Source organism: Osmerus eperlanus, chromosome 8 (assembly GCF_963692335.1).
Source record: "Osmerus eperlanus chromosome 8, fOsmEpe2.1, whole genome shotgun sequence".
NCBI lineage: Eukaryota > Metazoa > Chordata > Actinopteri > Osmeriformes > Osmeridae > Osmerus > Osmerus eperlanus.
In genome coordinates this window covers 378,293-401,526 of record NC_085025.1, presented here as the reverse complement: position 1 = coordinate 401,526, position 23,234 = coordinate 378,293, and the positions used below count along the sequence as shown (strand labels likewise).

The window sequence follows — 23,234 nt, the reverse complement described above, 5'->3', positions numbered from 1 at the left end:
TGCAAGTATTTTTTAAAAACTACTCGCAACTGTGATGAAACTAGAACGAGAGCTGTATCAGCTCACAGCAGCCACATACTACTGTGCAATTAGCCAGCATTTTGTAGAGAAATGACAATATGTCAGCCACAATAGTTATTTGCACTCGCACAAATGCTCCTGTAAAACGGGAGGTCGGCAAACTTCTCCCTTTTGGCACACAGCTGTGTGTCGTTTATTCAAGTTGGCCTACAAAGACATACACCCTTAAAGGTGCAGTGTCCCACACCTCACTGCACCCTTAAAGGTGCAGTGTCCCACACTTCACTGCGCCCTTAAAGGTGCAGCGCCCCACACCTCACTGCGCCCTTAAAGGTGCAGTAGACGGTTACAGAGGACAGAGTAACGTGAGGAAAATTCCACAACAGATAGCAGTCGGTCATAAGGCCGACTGCTGTCTAACGTAGCGGGGGCAGAGGGCCTTGTCGCGAGAATCGGATCGTCATCCATTGTGTGGAAGCATTTTGGGTTCAAGGCAAGTGACACAAAACAAGAACAGGTCTGGTCATATGCAAAGAGTGACGTAAAGTTGTGTTGGCGCCACAAAGCAACACAACAAACCTTTTTAACCACTTAAAAAAACACCATAAAGTTCAATACGATGAATGTATGAGGGCCAAGAAAATGCTTTGCAAAAACTAAACTAAACACAACATCAACTCAGCCATAAAATGTTGACAGGCTAGTGTTTCTTTCCAAAAACCTGTAAACTAGTCTTTCTGCATAGTTCTGAAATGTTCTCATTTGGTTACATTCTGTTATGGAATATTTGTTTTTTATTGATTGTATATTTTGAGTTTTATTCACATCCATTATGCAAGTACAATGCATTGTGACAATAAAATTAGATTTGGTTAAAATCAACAAATAATTGGATAATTAATCGTGATCTCAATATTGATCAAAATAATCGTGATTATCATTTTGGCCATAATCGTGCAGCCCTACTTGTCATAGTTGAATAACGACAGTTCGGTGGGTAAAATGAACATACAGTGAACCTCAAAGTCCATTGACACCTCTTTCCTATGCAAATTTCAAAATAAAAAATTTGGCTGTAAAACGCTAGCTTTTCAACAAAGCCACCGGACTGACGTCAGTCCGGGGGCCGCCTTTTTTGTCTCTGGTCTGTATCTTTGTCACGCCCCAAAATTTACATCCAGACCAGCCCACTCACTGGTGTTCTTGCCTAGTCCGAGGTAGCATAGATATCCGATGCTAGTTTAGCTGCGCGCTGCTCTGTGTAGGCTACTTCTAAGCAATTACAAAGAATAACGTTTTGAAGTATAACAAGGATATTGAAAATGGACCATGGTTGTAAATGCTGTGTTCCAGGCTGTACAGGGAATGCCAACACTTATCATAGTCTTCTCAAGGAGCCAAACATTCGACAGGCATGGCTGCTGTTTGTCTATGAAAAGATCCCGGCGAAGTTCGACACTCAATTATTAATTTGCTCTGAACATTTCACCCAAGACAGTTTTGACAACCTTGGACAATTTCAAGCAGGATTTGCTAAGAAGCTGAACCTGAAAAGATGTGCTGTTCCGACCGTACGCTCATCGCAACCGCAAGCTGTAAGTAGGCTACAGTATGATTTTGTCGGTAGCAGTTATTAGCAATGCTAACGTCTCCTGTATCTAGCATAGGTAGAATGCTAAATACGTTTCTAAACACATCAACATACTTTACTTAGCAAATGACTCTAGCTAGACTAGCTGTAGTCGGCATTAGAAGGGAAGCTTCCGAAAAAATAGCCAGAAAACAAATAGCAGTCTGGTTTATTGCTAACACCTGTCTAGATTATCTATTTGAAAGAACTGGAGAAAGGCAGGTGCTAGATACAGGATACGTTAGCATTGCTAATAACTGTTACCGACAAAATCATACTACAGCTTGCGGTTGTGATGAACGTAAGGTCGGAACGCACCTCTTTTCAGCAACAGCTTCATAGCAAATCCTGCTTTAGCTACATTGTCCCAGGTTTTCAAAACCGTCCTTGGTGAAATGGTTCACGCAAATGTGTCGAGGGTCGAACTGCACAGGGATCTTCTACGCTACGGTATAGACAAACATCAGCCATACCCGTCTAGTCAATGTTAGCTAGACTGTAGCTCATCTGCTTTTTATTAACGCTGATTTGCAAGGAATGCAAGAACAGCTAGATTGCGAAAACACCTAGACTGTAGGCATGTAAACTAGTTTAGCTTGCTAACACAAGAGCATAGGTAGAATGTGTGATGATTTAGCCTAGTTTATTGGCAATGGGGCTAACGTTGTTTCATGTTCCTGACTGTTTCATTCAAATAAATAACCTGTGTTGTTATGAAAATCTACAATTCACGATGCATGTTTGTCCAGATCTTTGTCAGGTTATTTTTCAGCAAGATGTCTAGAGCTAGCTAATTGAAGCTGAGTTGAATCACGATATAACAGAAGTGGAAACAACTAACGTTATCATTTCAAATAGTCAATCTGTTGAAAACAGTGTTGTGTAGACACAATAGATTTATTTGCGCGTTTTTATTTCAAGTCTCCACCTTCGGTGTTTCAGTGAGTGCTGTTGGCCGTGTTGCGTTTTTGGTCCCCAGCTTCACTCGTTGAAAACCAACCAATCAGCGCGCAGCTCATCTAAATATAAATGAGCATACCATAAAAGGAGAAAAGCTAGTGTTTTTTCCCGGGAAAATTTCAGAGGATCTATCAGGGGGCATAGAACAGCACCCGGGCCATTTTCAACCCAACCAATGTTACATACCCTATTTGGAGACCCTAAGGAACAGTGTGAAATACCCAAAAAACCCAGTCAATCACCCCTTTAAAAGGTGCAGTGTCCCACACCTCACTGCGCCCTTAAAAGGTGCAGTGTCCACTTGAACTTGTCCAGTGAATTATGTACAACTATTCTTTTATTTTAATGGTATTATTGATAATAATCAACATGCGACCTAAATGATGCGGGAGGCTTTTCAAGTTCTTCCGCTCCTCTGCCAGCCATGACTGTCACTGCACTTTTTTTTATTAGCTTTTTTGCAAAGTGAGCATCGCAGATTACTGTATTTTTCGTACTATAAATCGCATCAGTCAAAAAATGCGTCATGAAGAGGAAAAAAACATAAGTCGCACTGGACTATAAGTCGCATTTATTTCGATTTTTTTTTCACAAAATCCAAGACCAAGAATAGCCGTTGAACCTGGAAAGGCAAGTTATTCAACTACACAATAGCACACAGAACAACAGGCTGAATAGGTGTCAATAAGGTATGTCAACGTAACACATTAACAGTTATTTATGGAAGCAAATCAGTGACATAATGTTTTGAATTTTAAAAGGCATTGAATACTTAACATTGAAATTTAAACAAGACCGAATTCTCATATGAATATATTTTGAGCTAAAAAAATTCAGATTGTAACATCCGGGATACCAAGGATAGGTAGAGCAATGGAGCAAGAGAGAAGAGAAAACGCATGATGACTACCAGAGAAAACAACCATGCTCCGGTGAGTCCGATGTGATCAAATCTTGCATTAAGGCTCTGTCCTTGTTATTCTGGATGTTACAATTTGAATTTTTTAAGCTCAAAAATTTTCAGCTCGAATTTGATAGGCTCAAATTTTTGGGTTCAAATTTTTTCAGCTCGATTCTTATGAGAATTCGATCTTGTTTAAATTTCCATATTAAGTATTCAATGCCTTTTAAAATTCAAAATGTTATGTCACTGATTTGCTTCCATAGTTATTCAGCGACACAATAGCATAAAGAACATACCTGGGAGGCTGAATAGGCTAAATTAACATAACAAGCTAGCGAGTCCAACAAACAAGTTACCGGTAAGCTAGTTCAACAAGCTCCCAATCTCATTCCACAGCCAAACTATGAAAAAAGTGATTTATAGTCTGGAAAATACACAAATTCTTTGGGATTCAAGATGCCCGTTCACAACATGCTCTGTTGTTTGGTCGGCCCAGATGCGCATCTGCAACTGTATCGAGATTTCCGGAATGATTACTTTTAAAAGTAACAGCAGCAGTAAAACGGTATTACTGTGGTTAAACTGCAATTGATCCACCTCTCTCTCTCTCTACCTCTCTACACCTCTACCTCTACCTCTCTACCTCTCTACCTCTCTCTCTCTCTACCTCTCTCTCTCTCTACCTCTCTCTCTCTCTCTACATCTCTCTCTCTCTACATCTCTCTCTCTCTACATCTCTCTCTCTCTACATCTCTCTCTCTCTACATCTCTCTCTACATCTCTCTCTACATCTCTCTCTACATCTCTCTCTCTACATCTCTCTCTCTACATCTCTCTCTCTACCTCTCTACATCTCTCTCTCTACCTCTCTACATCTCTCTCTCTACATCTCTCTCTCTACATCTCTTTCTCTACATCTCTTTCTCTACATCTCTTTCTCTACATCTCTTTCTCTGGTCTGAGGGCTCAACATTAACGTTTTTTGGCACTGGCCCCACCGGGCCAGTGGGTTTGAAACTTACTGGTCCCAAGACAATTTTTACTGGCCCCCCCTCCAAAAGTTGTAATTTATCATTGTTACAACAAAACCAAAGACTTGTGTTATTCTGTTAACATGTTTAACAATTTATTAAACACATCCTGGATATAAAAAGAAATCACATTTCTAGTGATAAAAAATAAAAAGGTCATAGTCAGCAAAACAATTGACTTTTAACCTCAAACATGACGTGCTCTCTTCCCTGCTGACAGCCATCTCTGCACAACTCTGTCAGGCTGAAACTGAAACCTCTGGTCCCTCAATGCTAATATATAAAAGCTTCCATAGCATTTCATCAGTATGATACTAAGTACCCAAGTCGACACCATTCTTTTGCTGCAGTTCAATAGCCTGGGGGAACGAGGTGAACGGCTGGCCCGTCTTAATTATGTGATATGCCGTTGTTATAAGTCGAGCAGTAACACGATGGGCATCTACATTTAAATTCCTGACCAGCATGATCAACGTCCTGGAAGATGGATTGTCAACCATCCGCTTAGCTGTCACGCAAACTAGGTGCTGTCTGCTAGCATGGCTTGTCAGGAAGTCAGGTGGCTGAGCGGTTAGGGAAGCAGGCTAGTAATCTGAAGTTTGCCAGTTCGATTCCCCGGCTGTGCCTAATGACGTTGTGTCCTTGGGAAAGGCACTTCACCCTACTTGCCTCGGGGGGAATGTCCCTGTACTTAATGTAAGTCGCTCTGGATAAGAGCTTCGGCTAAATGACTAAATGTGGTCAGGGATTGTTTTCGAAAATTGTCGGTGCCTGTGTAAAAAGATCCACTTCTGTCTGCTTTAGACGGGAACATACGACAGACGACACAGTGCATCTTTGTTCCATAAAAAAATTGCTTCCGTTTGAGCTCGTAGCTCTACTTTGCTGCCATCTTCACTTTATTGTCTCGCGCCAGTTGTTAAAAAATGTATCGAGATTAGAGAATTACAATTTGACAAGCTGAAGTTATTTATGCATTTAGCAAAACATACGAAGGATGTTAACTTTCACAACGCGAAAAAAAATTTCAATCAATAATTTGCAGTGGCCCGATCGGGCCAGTGAGTTGCTAGTTTAACTGTCCCGACGTTACTTTTTACTGGTCCCGGGCCATCGAGCCATCGGGCCATCGTTATTGTCGAGCCCTGGAGAGACACAAACGCTTCCACACAGACCGACAGACAGACAAACACAGGCAAAAAGACAGACAGGCTGAAAGAAAGACAGGCAGACAGGCAGGCAGAAACCCAAACCGACATCACGCAGGTGAAACTGGAACCAAAGCAACTTCCAAACATGACAAACACACAGCCTTACTCTTGCGGGGCGTGCGTGGTTGGGAGCTGGGCTGGAAGGCCCCAGCTGGAAGACCATAAGTGCTCATCCTCTGGACCAGGTTGGCCACATTCCCTGCTCCACTCTTCTCCCTGCGCACAGCCTCCTCCTTCACCTCCTCCCTCTTCACCTCCTGCAGCACAGAAGAGCACATCATCGAGGCTCACACTCTCACAACATCGCTCCTGACTCCATAGACATGGTCATGGAAAAAGACAATACATCCATGGTTTAAACAATTCACAGCAAGATCTCTTCTGTGTCATCAGTTTTGTCAGGGGAAGGAAAAAGATTTAACAGAAAAAAGTAGAAAGTGATACAGAAGAAGTCTTACCAATCATCCCAGAGAGTATATTAGTACTAACTTACACATCTACACACACACACGACTAGACCAGGTGATAAGACTACTGGCTAGGGCTGAACGATTTTGGAAAATATGCTAATTGCGATTATTTAGACTAATATTGCGATTTAATATGCAATTATTATATGATTTATTAATAAATATAGATGTATACTACTGATCTCCAGTCAGCAACATAACACACAAAGTTCAGAAAAATTAAGGAAAACATACCGCCTGTAGCCTACCTCTTCGAAAATATTTAGGTAAAATCAAAGCTAAGGCTAATAATAGGTCTGGACCTCGATAAGTATCACTCCCTCCACAAATCCTTCTCTGCCCGCATAACTGATGCTAAAGCCCACTACTTCCTGAACAAAATTAACTCTGAGTCAAACCCTCACAAACTTTTCTCTACCTTCTCCACCCTTCTTAACCCACCTCCCCCACCCTCCCCCTCCAACCTGACAGCAGACGACTTCTCCTCCTTCTTTGAGAAAAAAGTTGCTGACATTAGCAGTCGGTTCCCTGAACCCACCTTTGCTACTCACTCACCCTCTATGACTGACCCAACTAAATGTCTACACTCTTTCTCTCCCCTGTCCGAGGCAGAGATCTCTTCCTCTCTCAGAACAACCTGCTTGACCCCAACCAATCGGGCTTCAAGACTGGCCACTCCACAGAGACTGCCCTCCTATCAGTCACCACTGCCCTCCAGTCTGCCAGAGCAGCTTCGAGGTCATCCGTCATCATTCTGCTGGACCTTTCTGCAGCATTTGATACGGTTAACCATCAAATCCTTCTGGCCAGACTTTCTGAGATGGGCATCACTGGCACTGCACTTCAGTGGATCTCATCCTACCTGTCAGGAAGCCTTACACACCCCCGCCCCCCCCCCCCCCCCCCCCGCGCCACCTACGGTCTTCTTCTGACAACCGTCTGGTGGTCCCACCGCTCGGCCCCAACACAAGCTCTTCTCCTGTCTGGCCCCCCAATGGTGGAATCAACTCCCCACCTCCATCAGGGATACTGACTGTCTCCCCACCTTCAAGAAAAGGCTCAAGACGCACTTGTTCCGGGAGTACAACGGCACTTAGGAATGCTTGGCTGGACCTGATGTTAGTTTCCTCTGGGATCACAATGACTCGAATTGAGAGACTTGTTGCTCTTGTTGGTTAGTTCTAACGGTTTCAAATTATTGTACTCGCTGTGAAATATTTTACTGTTGATTGTTTTTTCTACAGGTACACTCTTGCACTCTTGTGGGGAGTTTCATGTTGTTCAATTGTAACTTGTTTAACTGCATGCTCTTAGGGTTCTTCCCTTTGGCACTTATTTGGTTTTCCACAATGTATGCTTCATGTTTTGGCTGCTCGCAATGTTTGGGGCTATCTCGTTGTTATGATCAGTGACCTACGCTCTTTTGTAAAGCTCTCTCTTGGAAGTCGCTTTGGATAAAAGCGTCTGCTAAATGCATAAATGTAAATGTAAGATCCTACCAGGTCTCCTGGGGAGGCAAAGTGTCAGGCCCCCGCCAGCTCTCCACTGGTGTCCCACAGGGCTCCGTCCTTGGACCCCTCCTCTTCTCCCTCTACACCACCTCGCTTGGACCAATCATCACCTCCCATGGCTTCTCCTACCACTGCTACGCTGACGACACACAGCTGTACCTGTCGTTCCCCCCGACTGATCCGGGGATCTCAGCTAGGATCGAGGCCTGCCTCACAGACATCTCCGCCTGGATGACCGAGCACCACCTCATGTACATTGCACTTTCTTAACCCTTGTGTCATCTTCGGGTCATTCTGACCCATCAGTCATTGTGACCCACCGTCGTATTGCGACAACTTTACCGCATACAAGAACAAAGTGAAGGATTTTCTTTTAACCGTTGGGCTGTCTCAGACCCCCCACATTGCAAAGGTTAAAATATTTATTTATTTATTTTTTTGTATTGGGTAAAATTGGGTAAACACAACGATGGTTCGTTATAAACCTTTAAACCCACAAGGGTTAACTAAAGCTAGCTAGCTACCGTTTTGGAGAAAGAAAACTTGCGCTGTGGGGACCGTCGGAAATATTTAGAACTCACATCTAAAGGTTAAATCTTAAAAGAAAAATAAACACTGTCTGAACATTTCTGATCCAGTCAGTAGCCTAACGGAAACAGTATGGCACTGACAGCCATAGTGATCCTACTGTATGTGTATCACCGAGGGGCATATCTTTAGTGATGAACGCTGTTACTGCTTGAGTAATTTCGTACATGAATATGGAGTTAGGCTTTGAAACATTTTGATCAGTGATCCTGTCGGGTGTTATTTGGCTTGTTTGACACACTGGTGTTCAGCATTTTAGCTATGCATCGTACATGGCTTTGTAGTGTTTTTTTTAGGGCCGAATTAGGTTAGTGGTGTTGCCCCGTGAGGTAGCAACGTTAGCCAGGCAGGTTTTGCACAATACTTGACAATGCGCAGCATCTTTTTTAAAGGCAAAATTGGCAAAGTGTCTGTAGTGTCAGGTTCTGTGGAGCCTGAGGCCATCGTACAGGTCAGGTAAAGTGTAACGTGCAAAGTTGATCCTTCGTCTGCAAACTGCGTTACTCTCGCGTGTCACGTGACCAAAGTAAAATCGCAGCCTTTGCGATTACAAAATCTTGTTGTCACATCACGATATTATCGCAAATGCAATTAATCGTTCAGCCCTACTACTGGCTTCTCTAGTCGTTGTGTAGACTGTCTAGACTCTTCCTCCTTCCTCCCCTCCAAAATAGGACAGCAGCCAGATAGTCCTGTCCTCTTTCTCTCTCTCTCTGGAATCTCTCAGGAATGCTCAAAGAAGCCCTCCTTTCTCTCTCTCTCTCTCCTTTTTCCCCACATCTCTCTAAATTGTGCAATCCACTTCACCAAACAAATACGAGCTACAGCTACAAGATACTCAGGCGTAAAATGAAGCCCTGTACGTTGTCCTCCAAACCAGCGCTCCCATTTACCACCGCAAAGTTGTAAAAGTAGATCTTCAATCCCTGGGTGAACGATCGGAAGGAGGTCAGCAGACTCCATAACAACCTCCCCTGTGACGACACTCAGCCAACGTGTCAGCCTGGTCATCAGTCCTGGACGGGGCTAGGCAGACTCACTGTCCAACACACACTACCATGGCTGTCCTGACTACAAACTGTGTATGTGTAAATGTGACTGACTGCAATCAGGTGAAGTGAGGAACAGTCTTCACTTTCTGCCTCTAATTTCCATGACAACATGCCTACTTGCCTTCACCAACAACATAAAACACCAAGTTGTGACCTCTAAATGTAATAATTAAGTCCCAGTTCAACATCAGAGGTAATATATTTCATATTTTCCCTGAGGCCTATACTCCCCTCCTTTACACACACCCTCGTACGCACCCACACTTCCTATACCAGCTGTGTAGCCACGCCCACTCCCTCTCCTATACCAGCTGTGTAAACACACCCACTCCCTCTCCTATACCAGCTGTGTAGACACACCCACTCCCTCTCCTATACCAGCTGTGTAAACACACCCACTCCCTCTCCTATACCAGCTGTGTAGACACACCCACTCCCTCTCCTATACCAGCTGTGTAGACACACCCACTCCCTCTCCTATACCAGCTGTGTAGACACACCCACTCCCTCTCCTATACCAGCTGTGTAAACACACCCACTCCCTCTCCTATACCAGCTGTGAAGACACCCCCACTCCCTTCCAGAGCACTATGCTAGAGAAATGCAACACATTCACAATTTCAAGTAGCACTCCCTGAATTCCCTCACATAAACACAGGCAATCAAATTCAATGAAGAAGTTGCCAGAGAAACGCTAAGAAGAGAAGCTGGTAGTGCTGAGAGCAGAGAAACCTTGTAAACACCTCCACAGCACACACAGCTATGCTAGCACCTAGCACAGCACACACACCTATGCTAGCACCTAGCACAGCACACACACTTATGCTAGCACCTAGCACAGCACACACACCTATGCTAGCACCTAGCACAGCACACACACCTATGCTAGCACCTAGCACAGCACACACACCTATGCTAGCACCTAGCACAGCACACATACCTATGCTAGTACCTAGCACAGCACATACACCTATACTAGCACAGCACACACACCTATACTAGCACCTAGCACAGCACACACAGCTATGCTAGCACCTAGCACAGCACATACACCTATACTAGCACCTAGCACAGCACATACACCTATACTAGCACAGCACACACACCTATACTAGCACCTAGCACAGCACACACACCTATGCTAGCACCTAGCACAGCACACACAGCTATGCCAGCACAGCTGCTAACCCAGCACACACATTCACACGTTACGAGGCCTTGCCTCTCCAGGGCCGTACTGAGATCCTTACCGAGTCCTCAGACATGCTTCCCCAGAAGAACTCTCTCACTCACTGAGGTGGAGAGGGAACAGGCAGAGACACTGCATCCGGGAGCAAAGTTCAGCCAGATAGTGGCTAGTCCAGGGCTTTTTAACGGATTACCTATCTCACAACAGGTTCCTTTGAGGATTACCTATCTAACAACCTGGGATTACAGCCAAAAAGGAGGTCTGACATCATCAGGTCTCTCTACTGACAGAGAGGGAGGAGCTACTGAGAAAAAAGAGGACGACGCACAGAGTCTGGAACGAGAGAGTTAGAGAGAGTGAGAGAGAGACCGAGAGTGAGAGAGACAGCGAGTGAGAGAGACAGAGTGAGAGGGACAGAGTGTGAGAGAGAGACATATAGAGTCAGAGAGTGAGAGTGAGTGAGAGAGAAAAAGAGTGAGAGAGAGACATAAAGAGACAGAGATTGAGAGAGAATGAGAGGGACATAGAGTGAGAGAGAATGAGAGGGACAGAGAGTGAGAGAGAGTGAGAGAGAGACAGAGAGTGAGAGAGAGAGATCAATAGTGACATAGTAAGAGATAGTGAGACAGAGAGTGAGAGAGACAGAGTGAGAGAGAAAGAGAGAGAGAGAGAGAGAGAGAGAGAGAGGGAGGAGAGAAACAGAGGAGAAACAGAGGAGATAGGATGGAGGGGGCCAACTATTTTCATGCTCCAGGGTCTACTGTCACCTGGACACACCTGGACAGGTAGAGGGGTCTGCTGTTCTCACCTTTACAAAGTTGTCGGGGAAGAGTCCTCTCCTGCCGCTCAGCTCTCCCTCCAGCCAGCCCTCCTCCTCCACCCTGCACACGCTCCTGATCACCTCTCCCAGCCGCAGGGTCAGCTCATCCTCATGCTGCGCCGCATACTCGTACACCACCACCACCTCTACAGGGGGAGGGGGGGGAGGGAGAGGGGAAGGGGAAAGAGGGGGAGGGGAAAGAGGGGGAGGGGGGGAGGGGGCAGGGAAGCATCATTGAACAGAGAGAAACTAACTAAGGTTAGGCTAATAAACTCAGTCAGATCCACATCTGTATCACAGCAGCTTTAAGAGCAGATCCTGGAGAAGAACTGGGTCAGTGGAGTCAGTGCCGGGCCGGCACTAACCCTAACCCTGCCGGGCCGGCACTGAGTGAAGTCAATCTGTAGGGAAAGGCATCTCCTCCGACCTTCCTACCAGCTCAAGCCCTGACAGCACCCCTCCTGTTCAGTGACTCAGTTCAGGACTAGAGCATGTGGTGTTTCCCCTGGACAACCAGCACAACACTGGCACCTCTCTGCTATTCCAGTCCTCATCTGCAGCCAACCACAAGACAAGAGGCCCCGCCCTGCCCTAGACACAGCAGGAACATTCACACGCCTTGGAGACATTGGATTGGTGGACATAAACACACACACACACAATCTGTGTTGACTGTGGGTATTTACATAGTGATGGTAAGATAACAGACCACAGAGGTACAGCACAGCCCCGTCAGCCTGCAGACAAAGACTGCTCTGTACAGGAGATAGGGTTAGGGTTAGGATTGCTACACTTAGTTTAGTCTCAATCTATCCAAGATAACACCCCAATAAAAGTATTTGATGAGAGTCTCTGTTTCTGTTGACTGGAGAGAGAGTAACCCTTCACAGCTCTCTCCCTCCAGACCTCTCTGCCTCCAGACCTCTCTCTCCAGACCGCACACGCTCTCTCTCCAGACCTCTCTTCCTCCAGACCTCTCTCTCCAGACCTCTCTCTCCAGACCTCTCTGCCTCCAGACCTCTCTCTCCAGACCACACACCCTCTCTCTCCAGACCGCACACCCTCTCTCTCCAGACCGCACACCCTCTCTCTCCAGACCTTACTCCCTCTCCCCCTGTGTAGTGAGTGTGCACAACAAGTCCGTAATCATAATATATATTTGGGGGGACACATCCCCCCCAATATTCAAATCTGGTCAAAATGTCCCCCCCAATATATTGATATAAAAATATAAATACAAATATAAATGTGCTACGCTACGACAGTGCTCAACACAGAGAGTGCACAACACAGAGTGTGCACAGCACAGAGAGAGTGCTCAACACAGAATGTGCACAACACAGAGAGAGTGCTCAACACAGAATGTGCACAACACAGAGAGTGTGCTCAACACAGAGAGTGTGCTCAACACAGAGAGTGTGCTCAACACAGAGAGTGTGCTCAACACAGAGAGTGTGCTCAACACAGAGAGTGTGCTCAACACAGAGTGTGCCCTCTTGATAAGGGCAGAGACCAACACCTCCTGCTGCTATCTCTGGGGGCAGCAGCGAAAGTGACACTCAGGCGTGCATGTCCTGTCTCCTCATTCAGTAGAAACCCCCTGCTCACCCTAACCCTAACCCTGCTCAGTCTCCATATCTCTACCTCCTAACCCTAACCCTGCTTAGTCTCCATATCTCTTCCTCCTAACCCTAACCCTGCTCAGTCTCCATATCTCTTCCTCCTAACCCTAACATTAACCTCTCCATATCTCTACCTCCTAACCCTAACCCTGCTCAGTCTCCATATCTCTACCTCCTAACCCTAACCCTGCTTAGTCTCCATATCTCTTCCTCCTAACCCTAACCCTGCTTAGTATCCATATCTCTTCCTCCTAACCCTAACCCTGCTTAGTCTCCATATCTCTTCCTCCTAACCCTAACACTAACCTCTCCATATCTCTTCCTCCTAACCCTAACCCTGCTCAGTCTCCATATCTCTTCCTCCTAACCCTAACCCTAACCTCTCCATATCTCTTCCTCCTAACCCTAACCCTGCTCAGTCTCCATATCTCTTCCTCCTAACCCTAACCCTGCTTAGTCTCCATATCTCTTCCTCCTAACCCTAACACTAACCTCTCCATATCTCTTCCTCCTAACCCTAACCCTGCTTAGTCTCCATATCTCTTCCTCCTAACCCTAACCCTGCTCAGTCTCCATATCTCTTCCCCCTAACCCCAACCCTGCTCAGTCTCCATATCTCTTCCTCCTAACCCTAACACTAATCTCTCCATATCTCTTCCTCCTAACCCTACTCAGTCTCCATATCTCTTCCTCCTAACCCTAACCCTGCTTAGTCTCCATATCTCTTCCTCCTAACCCTAACACTAACCTCTCCATATCTCTTCCTCCTAACCCTAACCCTGCTCAGTCTCCACATCTCTTCCTCCTAACCCTAACCCTGCTCAGTCTCCATATCTCTTCCTCCTAACCCTAACCCTGCTTAGTCTCCATATCTCTTCCTCTTAACCCTAACCCTGCTCAGTTTCCATATCTCTTCCTCCTAACCCTAACCCTGCTCAGTCTCCATATCTCTACATCCTAACCCTAACCCTGCTCAGTCTCCATATCTCTACATCCTAACCCTAACCCTGCTTAGTCTCCATATCTCTTCCTCCTAACCCTAACACTAACCTCTCCATATCTCTTCCTCCTAACCCTAACCCTGCTCAGTCTCCATATCTCTTCCCCCTAACCCTAACCCTGCTCAGTCTCCATATCTCTTCCTCCTAACCCTAACACTAATCTCTCCATATCTCTTCCTCCTAACCCTACTCAGTCTCCATATCTCTTCCTCCTAACCCTAACACTAACCTCTCCATATCTCTTCCTCCTAACCCTAACCCTGCTCAGTCTCCACATCTCTTCCTCCTAACCCTAACCCTGCTTAGTCTCCATATCTCTTCCTCCTAACCCTAACCCTGCTCAGTCTCCATATCTCTTCCTCCTAACCCTAACCCTGCTCAGTCTCCATATCTCTTCCTCCTAACCCTAACACTAACCTCTCCATATCTCTTCCTCCTAACCCTGCTCAGTCTCCATATCTCTTCCTCCTAACCCTAACACTAACCTCTCCATATCTCTTCCTCCTAACCCTAACCCTGCTCAGTCTCCATATCTCTTCCTCCTAACCCTAACACTAACCTCTCTATATCTCTTCCTCCTAACCCTAACCCTGCTCAGTCTCCATATCTCTACATCCTAACCCTAACCCTGCTCAGTCTCCATATCTCTACATCCTAACCCTAACCCTGCTTAGTCTCCATATCTCTTCCTCCTAACCCTAACACTAACCTCTCCATATCTCTTCCTCCTAACCCTAACCCTGCTCAGTCTCCATATCTCTTCCCCCTAACCCTAACCCTGCTCAGTCTCCATATCTCTTCCTCCTAACCCTAACACTAATCTCTCCATATCTCTTCCTCCTAACCCTACTCAGTCTCCATATCTCTTCCTCCTAACCCTAACACTAACCTCTCCATATCTCTTCCTCCTAACCCTAACCCTGCTCAGTCTCCACATCTCTTCCTCCTAACCCTAACCCTGCTTAGTCTCCATATCTCTTCCTCCTAACCCTAACCCTGCTCAGTCTCCATATCTCTTCCTCCTAACCCTAACCCTGCTCAGTCTCCATATCTCTTCCTCCTAACCCTAACACTAACCTCTCCATATCTCTTCCTCCTAACCCTGCTCAGTCTCCATATCTCTTCCTCCTAACCCTAACACTAACCTCTCCATATCTCTTCCTCCTAACCCTAACCCTGCTCAGTCTCCATATCTCTTCCTCCTAACCCTAACACTAACCTCTCTATATCTCTTCCTCCTAACCCTAACCCTGCTTAGTCTCCATATCTCTTCCTCCTAACCCTAACCTCTCCATATCTCTTCCTCCTAACCCTACTCAGTCTCCACATCTCTTCCTCCTAACCCTAACCCTGCTTAGTCTCCATATCTCTTCCTCCTAACCCTAACACTAACCTCTCCATATCTCTTCCTCCTAACCCTAACCCTGCTTAGTCTCCATATCTCTTCCTCCTAACCCTAACCCTGCTCAGTCTCCATATCGCTTCCTCCTAACCCTCCTGTGCTGCCCTGCTGGGACTCTGTGTTGTCAGGGTCGTATTGAACTGAGATAACTAGCAGGGCAGTCGGGAAGCACAACAAAGACTCTTTGTTGTGCTTTGTCTTGTGCATCTCTTGGTTTGTGCTCTGAGGAAATGCCTTGCTAAACACATTACACCCTCGGCACTCAGGGGCTAACTGCTCACTAGCTGGGACATCTAGGAGAGGGAGGGAAATACAGTCATTACTCATCCACACTAGTACTGAGTTGTAGGATCCAGAGGAGAGGGAGAGGAGGTGTGGAGAGGAGGGGAGTGGGTGTGGAGAGGAGGGGAGGGGGTGTGGAGAGGACGGGAGGGAGTGTGGAGAGGACGGGAGGGAGTGTGGAGAGGAGGGGAGTGGGTGTGGAGAGGAGGGGAGGGGGTGTGGAGAGGAGGGGAGGGGGTGTGGAGAGGAGGGGGGGAGGTGTGGAGAGGAGGGGAGGGTGTGTGGAGAGGAGGGGAGGAGGTGTGGAGAGGAGGGGAGGAGGTGTGGAGAGGAGGGGAGGAGGTGTGGAGAGGAGGGGGGGAGGTGTGGAGAGGACGGGAGGGTGTGTGGAGAGGAGGGGAGTGGGTGTGGAGAGGAGGGGAGGGGGTGTGGAGAGGAGGGGAGGGGGTGTGGAGAGGAGGGGGGGAGGTGTGGAGAGGAGGGGGGGAGGTGTGGAGAGGAGGGGGGGAGGTGTGGAGAGGAGGGGAGGGTGTGTGGAGAGGAGGGGAGGAGGTGTGGAGAGGAGGGGAGGAGGTGTGGAGAGGAGGGGAGGAGGTGTGGAGAGGAGGGGAGGGTGTGTGGAGAGGAGGGGAGGAGGTGTGGAGAGGAGGGGAGGAGGTGTGGAGAGGAGGGGAGGAGGTGTGGAGAGGAGGGGAGGAGGTGTGGAGAGGAGGGGAGGAGGACAGGAGGGGAAGGGAGGAGGGGCTGTACTTTTTTTATTAAATGCGAATAAAAGGAAACTGAAACACAAACTGAAAACTACAATCATTGTTTCTTATGGCTTCAGTTTCATAACTGCAACAGCTAGCCTAGCTGGCTTTAATATGATCTAGACTAACTGCGCACACACACACAAACATTCACTCAGTTACACTCAAGCGTGTGATTGAATTCAAAGCAGATGCTTGCAGTTGGCGTGGTCCAGACTTAGCTGCAAGCTTCTGGAACCAAACTGCACCCTGGAATTAACCAGGTGACTGAGTTAATAATATAACTGAACAGCAAGACAGTAATACACACAGAAGACCGGGTTGACAAACACACACACACATAGATACACTGCATTACAAAATTGTATTTGTATTTTTTGTAATATTTGTATTTTTATATTGTAATTTACGGCAACTTATATTTTATTTCATTGTATATTTAATTCAATTCTAATCCCACTTAGTACTGCTAGTTTATGTACCCTTAGTATAGATAGTCCACATATTTAAATTTAGGTCCCTATATGTTTATTGTATGCACCTTCCTGCCAAAGCAAATTCATTGTCTGTGCAAACTTTCATGGCGAATAAATCCCATTCTGATTCTGATTCTGAAAGAATAACATAGGCCTTCTGATACAATGACTGAACTAAACACATCACAGGAATCAGTATCTCAGAACTGAATTCTAGCAGACAGGCAGGAAGAAGAGATGCTTCCAGTACCCAACCCTCCAGACAGCCTGAGGCCTGGCTGTGATCTGGGTCAGTAAAGCTACAAGGCTATTCCTCTCTGGCCTCACGTACAGCAGGAGAGGCTAGCCTCTCTCTGGCCTCGCCTACAGCAGAGAGGGCTAGCCTCTCTCTGGCCTCCCTCTCCTGCAGCAGGAGAGGCTAGCCTCTCTCTGGCCTCCCTCGCCTGCAGCAGAGGGCTAGCCTCCCTCTGGCCTCCCTCGCCTACAGCAGGAGAGGCTAGCCTCTCTCTGGCCTCCCTCTCCTGCAGCACTCTTCACGCTTTCTGCTCATGTGAACACAAAGACACATTTAACGTCTGTGGTGGAAGGTGAAGGGCTGCAACTAACAATTATTTTAATAATCGATTAATCTGTAAATTCTTTTCCCGATTAATCGATGAATCGGATAAAAATTGGGCTCAAGCCTTCGGAAGCCTTAAATAGGGATTTACGTTCCGTTGCACGGTTTAGGCTGAAATTAAGTTTTTGAAAAGTGCCTTTTGTGGCAGAAGAGACCTCACTGCTAGCCTAACGTCACAACGTCAGCACACGTTAGGAACGACGCATAGATACGCCGTTCTAGTAAGACAGACAGCTATATCAGCGACCCCTCAGCATTAGTACCGTAGCTGAAAATCTAGGAAAGTTCGGCGTCATGGAGCCGACCAGCTAAATACTTATTTAGCACTAGCGTTGCTACCTGCATATACCTACAGCTGGCAGCTGTGCTGCGTTTTGCTCCTAGATTCAGACCTAGCCCCGGCAAATTGTAGAGCTAGCTAACTATTACACTTCTGTTGTGTGGGAATTGCAGCAGCTAACCAGTCGAAGGGCGTACAAAAATACAGGAGCACACGGTCACCCCACAATTTCCCCAGAAATTGTACCCTCTTTAGTTTAGTGTGCATTGCTCCCACACCTTGGATGAATTAGGTCGTACTAATATCTCTGCCTCCGTCATGGGTTTCAGAACAACGTTACGGGTCTATCCGATGGTCTTTCCTCTACCGCCACTCTGCTCTGCTTTTATTTTGCTCTGCTCTGCACTCAACTCAAACTTTTTTTTATACTCAAACATCTCCGCGACTTATTGAGTGGCGTAATATTCGCGCGACACAACAAATCGATAATGAAATTCGTTGCCAACTCTTTTAATAATCTAATTTTATCAATATTATCAATTCGTTGTTGCTGTTTACTCCAGCTGCAGGATAAATAAAATAATGAATAAAATGTAAACAGTAATGCAATGTAAACAGTAATGCAATGTAAACAGAGGTTAATGAGTTGTTTCCTCTTCAGTATCAAGCCTGAATGTAATATTGACACCAGGACACCTGCACTGTACTGTAGGGAAGCCATAGCGAGGGTTAACCAGGCCTGGAGAGACCAGGGTGAGAGGGTTAACCAGCCTGGAGAGACCAGGGTGAGAGGGAATTTTCCAAACTATTGGTATCGGCATTTATAATGGCCGATAAATGAATATTATTATTTATTTTTCTAATTGTGTTTTTGTTCAAATGACTTTAAGTTTCATATCTCAAGTTTGTATTTTTATAAATTTTATTTATCAGAAACTGCATTAACATATTATTTTAGTGAGGAAATAATAACAGGAGTCAGATGGCTGAGCAGTTAGGGAATCGGGCTAATAATCAGAAGGTTGCTGGTTAGATTCCCGGCCTTGTCAAATGATGTTGTGTCCTTGGGAAGGCACTTAACCCTACTTGCCTTGGGGAATGTCCCTGTACTTAGTCGCTCTGGATAAGAATTTCTGCTAAAAGTGACTAAATGTAAACTACAAATAACTACTGTTAGGGAATTCAGTTTGTTTTGTTACGCGTTTCTGGATTTTTTTAATATTTTTTTATATCGGCCAATATCGGAATATCGGATTTTTAAATCACCAAATATTTGTATCGATATCGGCCTTAAAAATCCTTTATCGGTCGGGCTCTAATCAAAGCAATACGCCAAGCTGTACCTAAATAATAATAATAGTATACCAGAGCTGCTACCTGGTTGACGAGAGTTTCAACGTGACACAGGGACAGTAGGAGAAACACTCAGAGCCATGCAAGCGGCCTGCCTGCCTACCGTATGAATGTTACACACAAACCCACACTCCCTCCAGGCCTGCACACGCGCGCACACGCACGCACGCACACACATGCATGACAAAAAAAACATAACTACTACGTCTTTCATACAGTTCTGAGGAGCTTGATATGAAAACGTCTGAGTGTTTTTTTGAATGAGAGAGAGAGACAGAGAGACAGAAATAGAATAAGAAAGAGAGACAGAGAGAGACAGAGAGAGAATAAGAAAGAGAGACAGAGAGAGATAGAGACAGAGAGAGAGACAGAGATAGAGAGAGATAGAGAGACAGAGAGAGAGACAGAGCCTAGAAATGCAGAAAGAGGATGAGAGAGATAACAGCAGCACCATTCTAGTGTAATAAATCAAGATTAAGATAAGAACAGATTTGCGGCTGCCAGAAGACACACCGGACATGACTGGGTTTGTTCGTGAGGATGGAAGCTGCGTAACACAGACAATCCTTTAAATTAACTCATGTCTAAACCAGTTTGCCGACATAGCAGAAAGATCTTCAACTAAGAGCAGCTGAACCGCAATCCTGCTAGCTGAACGGTGAGATGCGCAGTGAGTCATTACGGGCTGCCCCGGGAGTGTGTCGTCTCAATCAAAACTAATTTATATAAGTAAAAACAACAGACAAAAAGTATTTAGGCTATTTAACTTGCTTTCCAGGAGCATGCGTGAAGATTAAAATGCTGAACTCAAGTAACAAAGAGTACAGATTAGGGTGGCAAGCTAACTAGCTAGATAGGCACAAGTTTAAGAGTGTCAGACGTTTTTCAAAGTAGTTGTCGGCACATGACACAGATTTGACATATTGTTTAAACCAAGCTTGCAAACATTCAGCTTTCCAGCCAGCTGAAAAGGGCAGATCCTTTTTTAAACCTGCTAGGGGGATAAACTTGCAAGATTCAAAGCTGTGACATTTGATGCCTGATGCTAGCGCGCTAGGTAGCTAGTAAGGTTGACCTGACATGCTAACTAGCTACCAGATCGTAGTGTAGTCCTAGTGGTTAGCTACTCAAATCCTACTGGATAAATACTGTCTGTAGGCTTGGCAGTCGGCAGTTGAGGATTCGAAACCGGACCGCCTCCAGTAAAACAAGCCATCAATCTCCACATCATCCAAACAAATAGCGAAGTGCCACATAACCACCACAAACCACAATGAGAAACTCACCCATAATGTCCTTCGCCGTGGACCCAGCCGTTTCACTATCCGATGTTTGGAATGCACTATCCGGCTGCTTACGTTAGCCAGCTAGCAGCATCAATGCTAGCTATGTATGTTTGTTAAGATACAGTCTTTATTTTAGCAAATTAAATCCCGACGAGCAAGCTATGGTTGTGTTATTACCATTTGCCTTTCCCTGAAAAAATACCCCGACAAAAGTGTCGGTTAGCCGTGGTTTCAGGCTTGTTATGCAGGAAGTTATCCTGAAGTCTCCTCCTTTCTTGGACTTGCCTGAAAAACTGGAGCAGGAAACTCCGCGATGTTTCAGGCGGCAGGGTACCGCGAGACGAATACCTACCTATCTACTCGGCACGAGACGGGAGCTACCGGTGCGTACAGCATCCTCTCTTCGTTATGCCATTTGTTAACTACGTCAAATAAACCAACCTAATGTGACACTAAGTGCACTTGCTCTGTGGATCTTAATGAAATGCAGTGTAATAATGATGCAATATAGGCGGCAGTGCAGTGTGATATTCTCAGAGGTGGCCGTATTCAAAAGCTGAGACAAACCCCATGTGTTGTAGGATTCATGCTGCCCTTATACAACTGCCACGAACTGCCACGAAAACAACATCATGTTGGAGTTATTTTGAGTGGAATCTGAATTGCTGGGCTGCCAATTCCCCCCCCCCCTCTCTCTCTCTCTCTCTCTCTCTCTCTCTCTCTCTCTCTCTCTCTCTCTCTCTCTCTCTTTCTCTCTCTCTCCGAATAGAAGTACAGTGATGTTACGGGGTCATTTGAAACCTGTGCTCATTACCAGTATTGCCGCTGCCCAGTATGATGCTTCTTCAGATGTGCAGTCCGTCTGTCGCTGGAGGACGTTGGGAGTGTTGCCAGATCAACTGATTACGACTGTCCACGAGACAGTATCATCATCCTTGAAGCAGCCCTGTAATGCGTTTTGCCCTCACAGTGCACCAAATTACATTAGGCCTACTGATGTGCACCAATTTGGTGGAAACTACTTTGTTCTAAACGATGTAACATGACTGTCAACATAAGTGTCGACGTAACATGACTGTCAAAGTAAGTGTAACAGACGTGGTCGCGCTCCGTCAGAGGTATACGGGCCGATGTTAGCCAATCGCTTGGCTCGAACACGCCACCTCTGACTTGCGAAGCACGACCACTACCAGCTACACCAACGAAAAGCTAACTCTTTATTGACGCGGGTGGCCTATTATATACTTGAGGAGTGAGTTTCACCGATTCACACAAGTTACATTAGCGTTTCACAAATGATTGCAAATGTGACAGACCGCAAAGGCGTTTGAGCGTGAAACCCGCGGCTTAGTTATCTGTTTTATCCTTTGCTGCCACGTTGCGGCCAAACAGCGTTAATTGTTGCTTGCATGTTTGTAATGTGCTGACCAGCAGATGGCGCACTGTCTTCTCTTATTGAGTTACTCAGATAACTGTTTAACTTAAATGAAATGGCTAGGACAATATTACACAGATGTGCCAGGTACGTTAAGTAGGCCTAGGCCTAAAGCAGACTCACTAACCGTAAATATATACCGTATTTATAATGTGTTCAGAGCGTCTACCTATCCAGTGGCTGCACAGTGAGTGGGTTCTGATGCTCAGGACAGTAAACAACCTGAGGCACTCTTTAGTCTTTAGCACCTTCCTGCCAAAGCAAATTCCTTGTCTGTGCAAACTTTCATGGCGAATAAATCCCATTCTGATTCTGAAAGAATAACATAGGCCTTCTGATACAATGACTGAATTAAACACATCACAGGAATCAGTATCTCAAAACTGAATTCTAGCAGACAGTCTTTAGCCTTTAGTTTAGGAGGGTAAGTCGGTCTATGTTGTTGTAATGTATAACTACAGCAGCACTACTGGAGTCAGGTGGCTGAGCGGTGAGGGAATCGGGCTAGTAATCCGAAGGTTGCCAGTTCGATTCCCGGCCGTGTCAAATGACGTTGTGTCCTTAGGCAAGGCACTTCACCCTACTTGCCTTGGGGGAATGTCCCTGTACTTACTGTAACTCGCTCTGGATAAAAGCGTCTGCTAAATGACTAAATGAAATGAAATAACTGTGTGGTGAGTTTAATGTGAGGGAAGATTGTCTGCAATTAATGGCACAATCCAAGCTTGAGTGCTCTGCAGTATCAGGCAAACATGTCCTCCCTTAACCAACATGTCACTAGGTCAGTAATGCACTGTGTGGATTCCCTCCACACAAATACACTCACGATCAAACACAGACACTCACACCCACACACTTACACACCCACACACTCACACACACACCCACACACCCACACAAACAGCAGTAAGCTAAGTGTCACGTGAGGCTTTTCCCCCTTTTATCCCCAGCAGATGGTGCATCCTCCACTCCTCCCCACCCCTTCCCGTCAGCCAGAGTTATTTGGAGGTGTGGGTAGCGTGTGTGTGGTAGTGTGGGTGTGGTAGTGTGGGTGGGGTAGTGTGGGTGTGGTAGTGTGGGTAAGGTAGTGTGAGTGTAATAGTGTGTGTGGGGTAGCGTGGGGGGGTGCTTTGCAACAACATTTTGGTTGGCCCCACCAAATCTCACTCCAAGGTTTTTGGAAAAGTTGGCAACCCTGATATGGTCGATTGAATGTTCCATCCTCATAAAGATCGCCTTAAAACTCCCTGGCCCTGTCTCTTGCTGTAATTTTGGTCGATAATTGTTTCCTTTTCAATTCTTAGCATTTTTGGCTAATGTTTTAATAATAGAGACGTTATAT

The 23,234-nt window shown here is 45.9% G+C and overlaps 1 protein-coding gene across 1 annotated transcript in view; it reads right to left on the bottom strand.

Moving 5' to 3' along the window:
• Positions 1-20,760, bottom strand: part of cd2ap (CD2-associated protein) — a 51,503-nt gene extending 30,743 nt beyond the window's left edge. Inside the window, exons 1-3 of the mRNA XM_062468028.1 lie at positions 20,458-20,760; positions 11,376-11,533; positions 5,826-6,014 (exon numbers count right to left, since the gene is read on the bottom strand). Of these exons, the coding sequence (XP_062324012.1) occupies positions 5,826-6,014; positions 11,376-11,533; positions 20,458-20,461 (351 nt within the window). The 5' untranslated portion in view covers positions 20,462-20,760. The remainder of the gene's footprint in view (positions 1-5,825; positions 6,015-11,375; positions 11,534-20,457) is intronic.
• Positions 20,761-23,234: the final 2,474 nt, after the last annotated feature.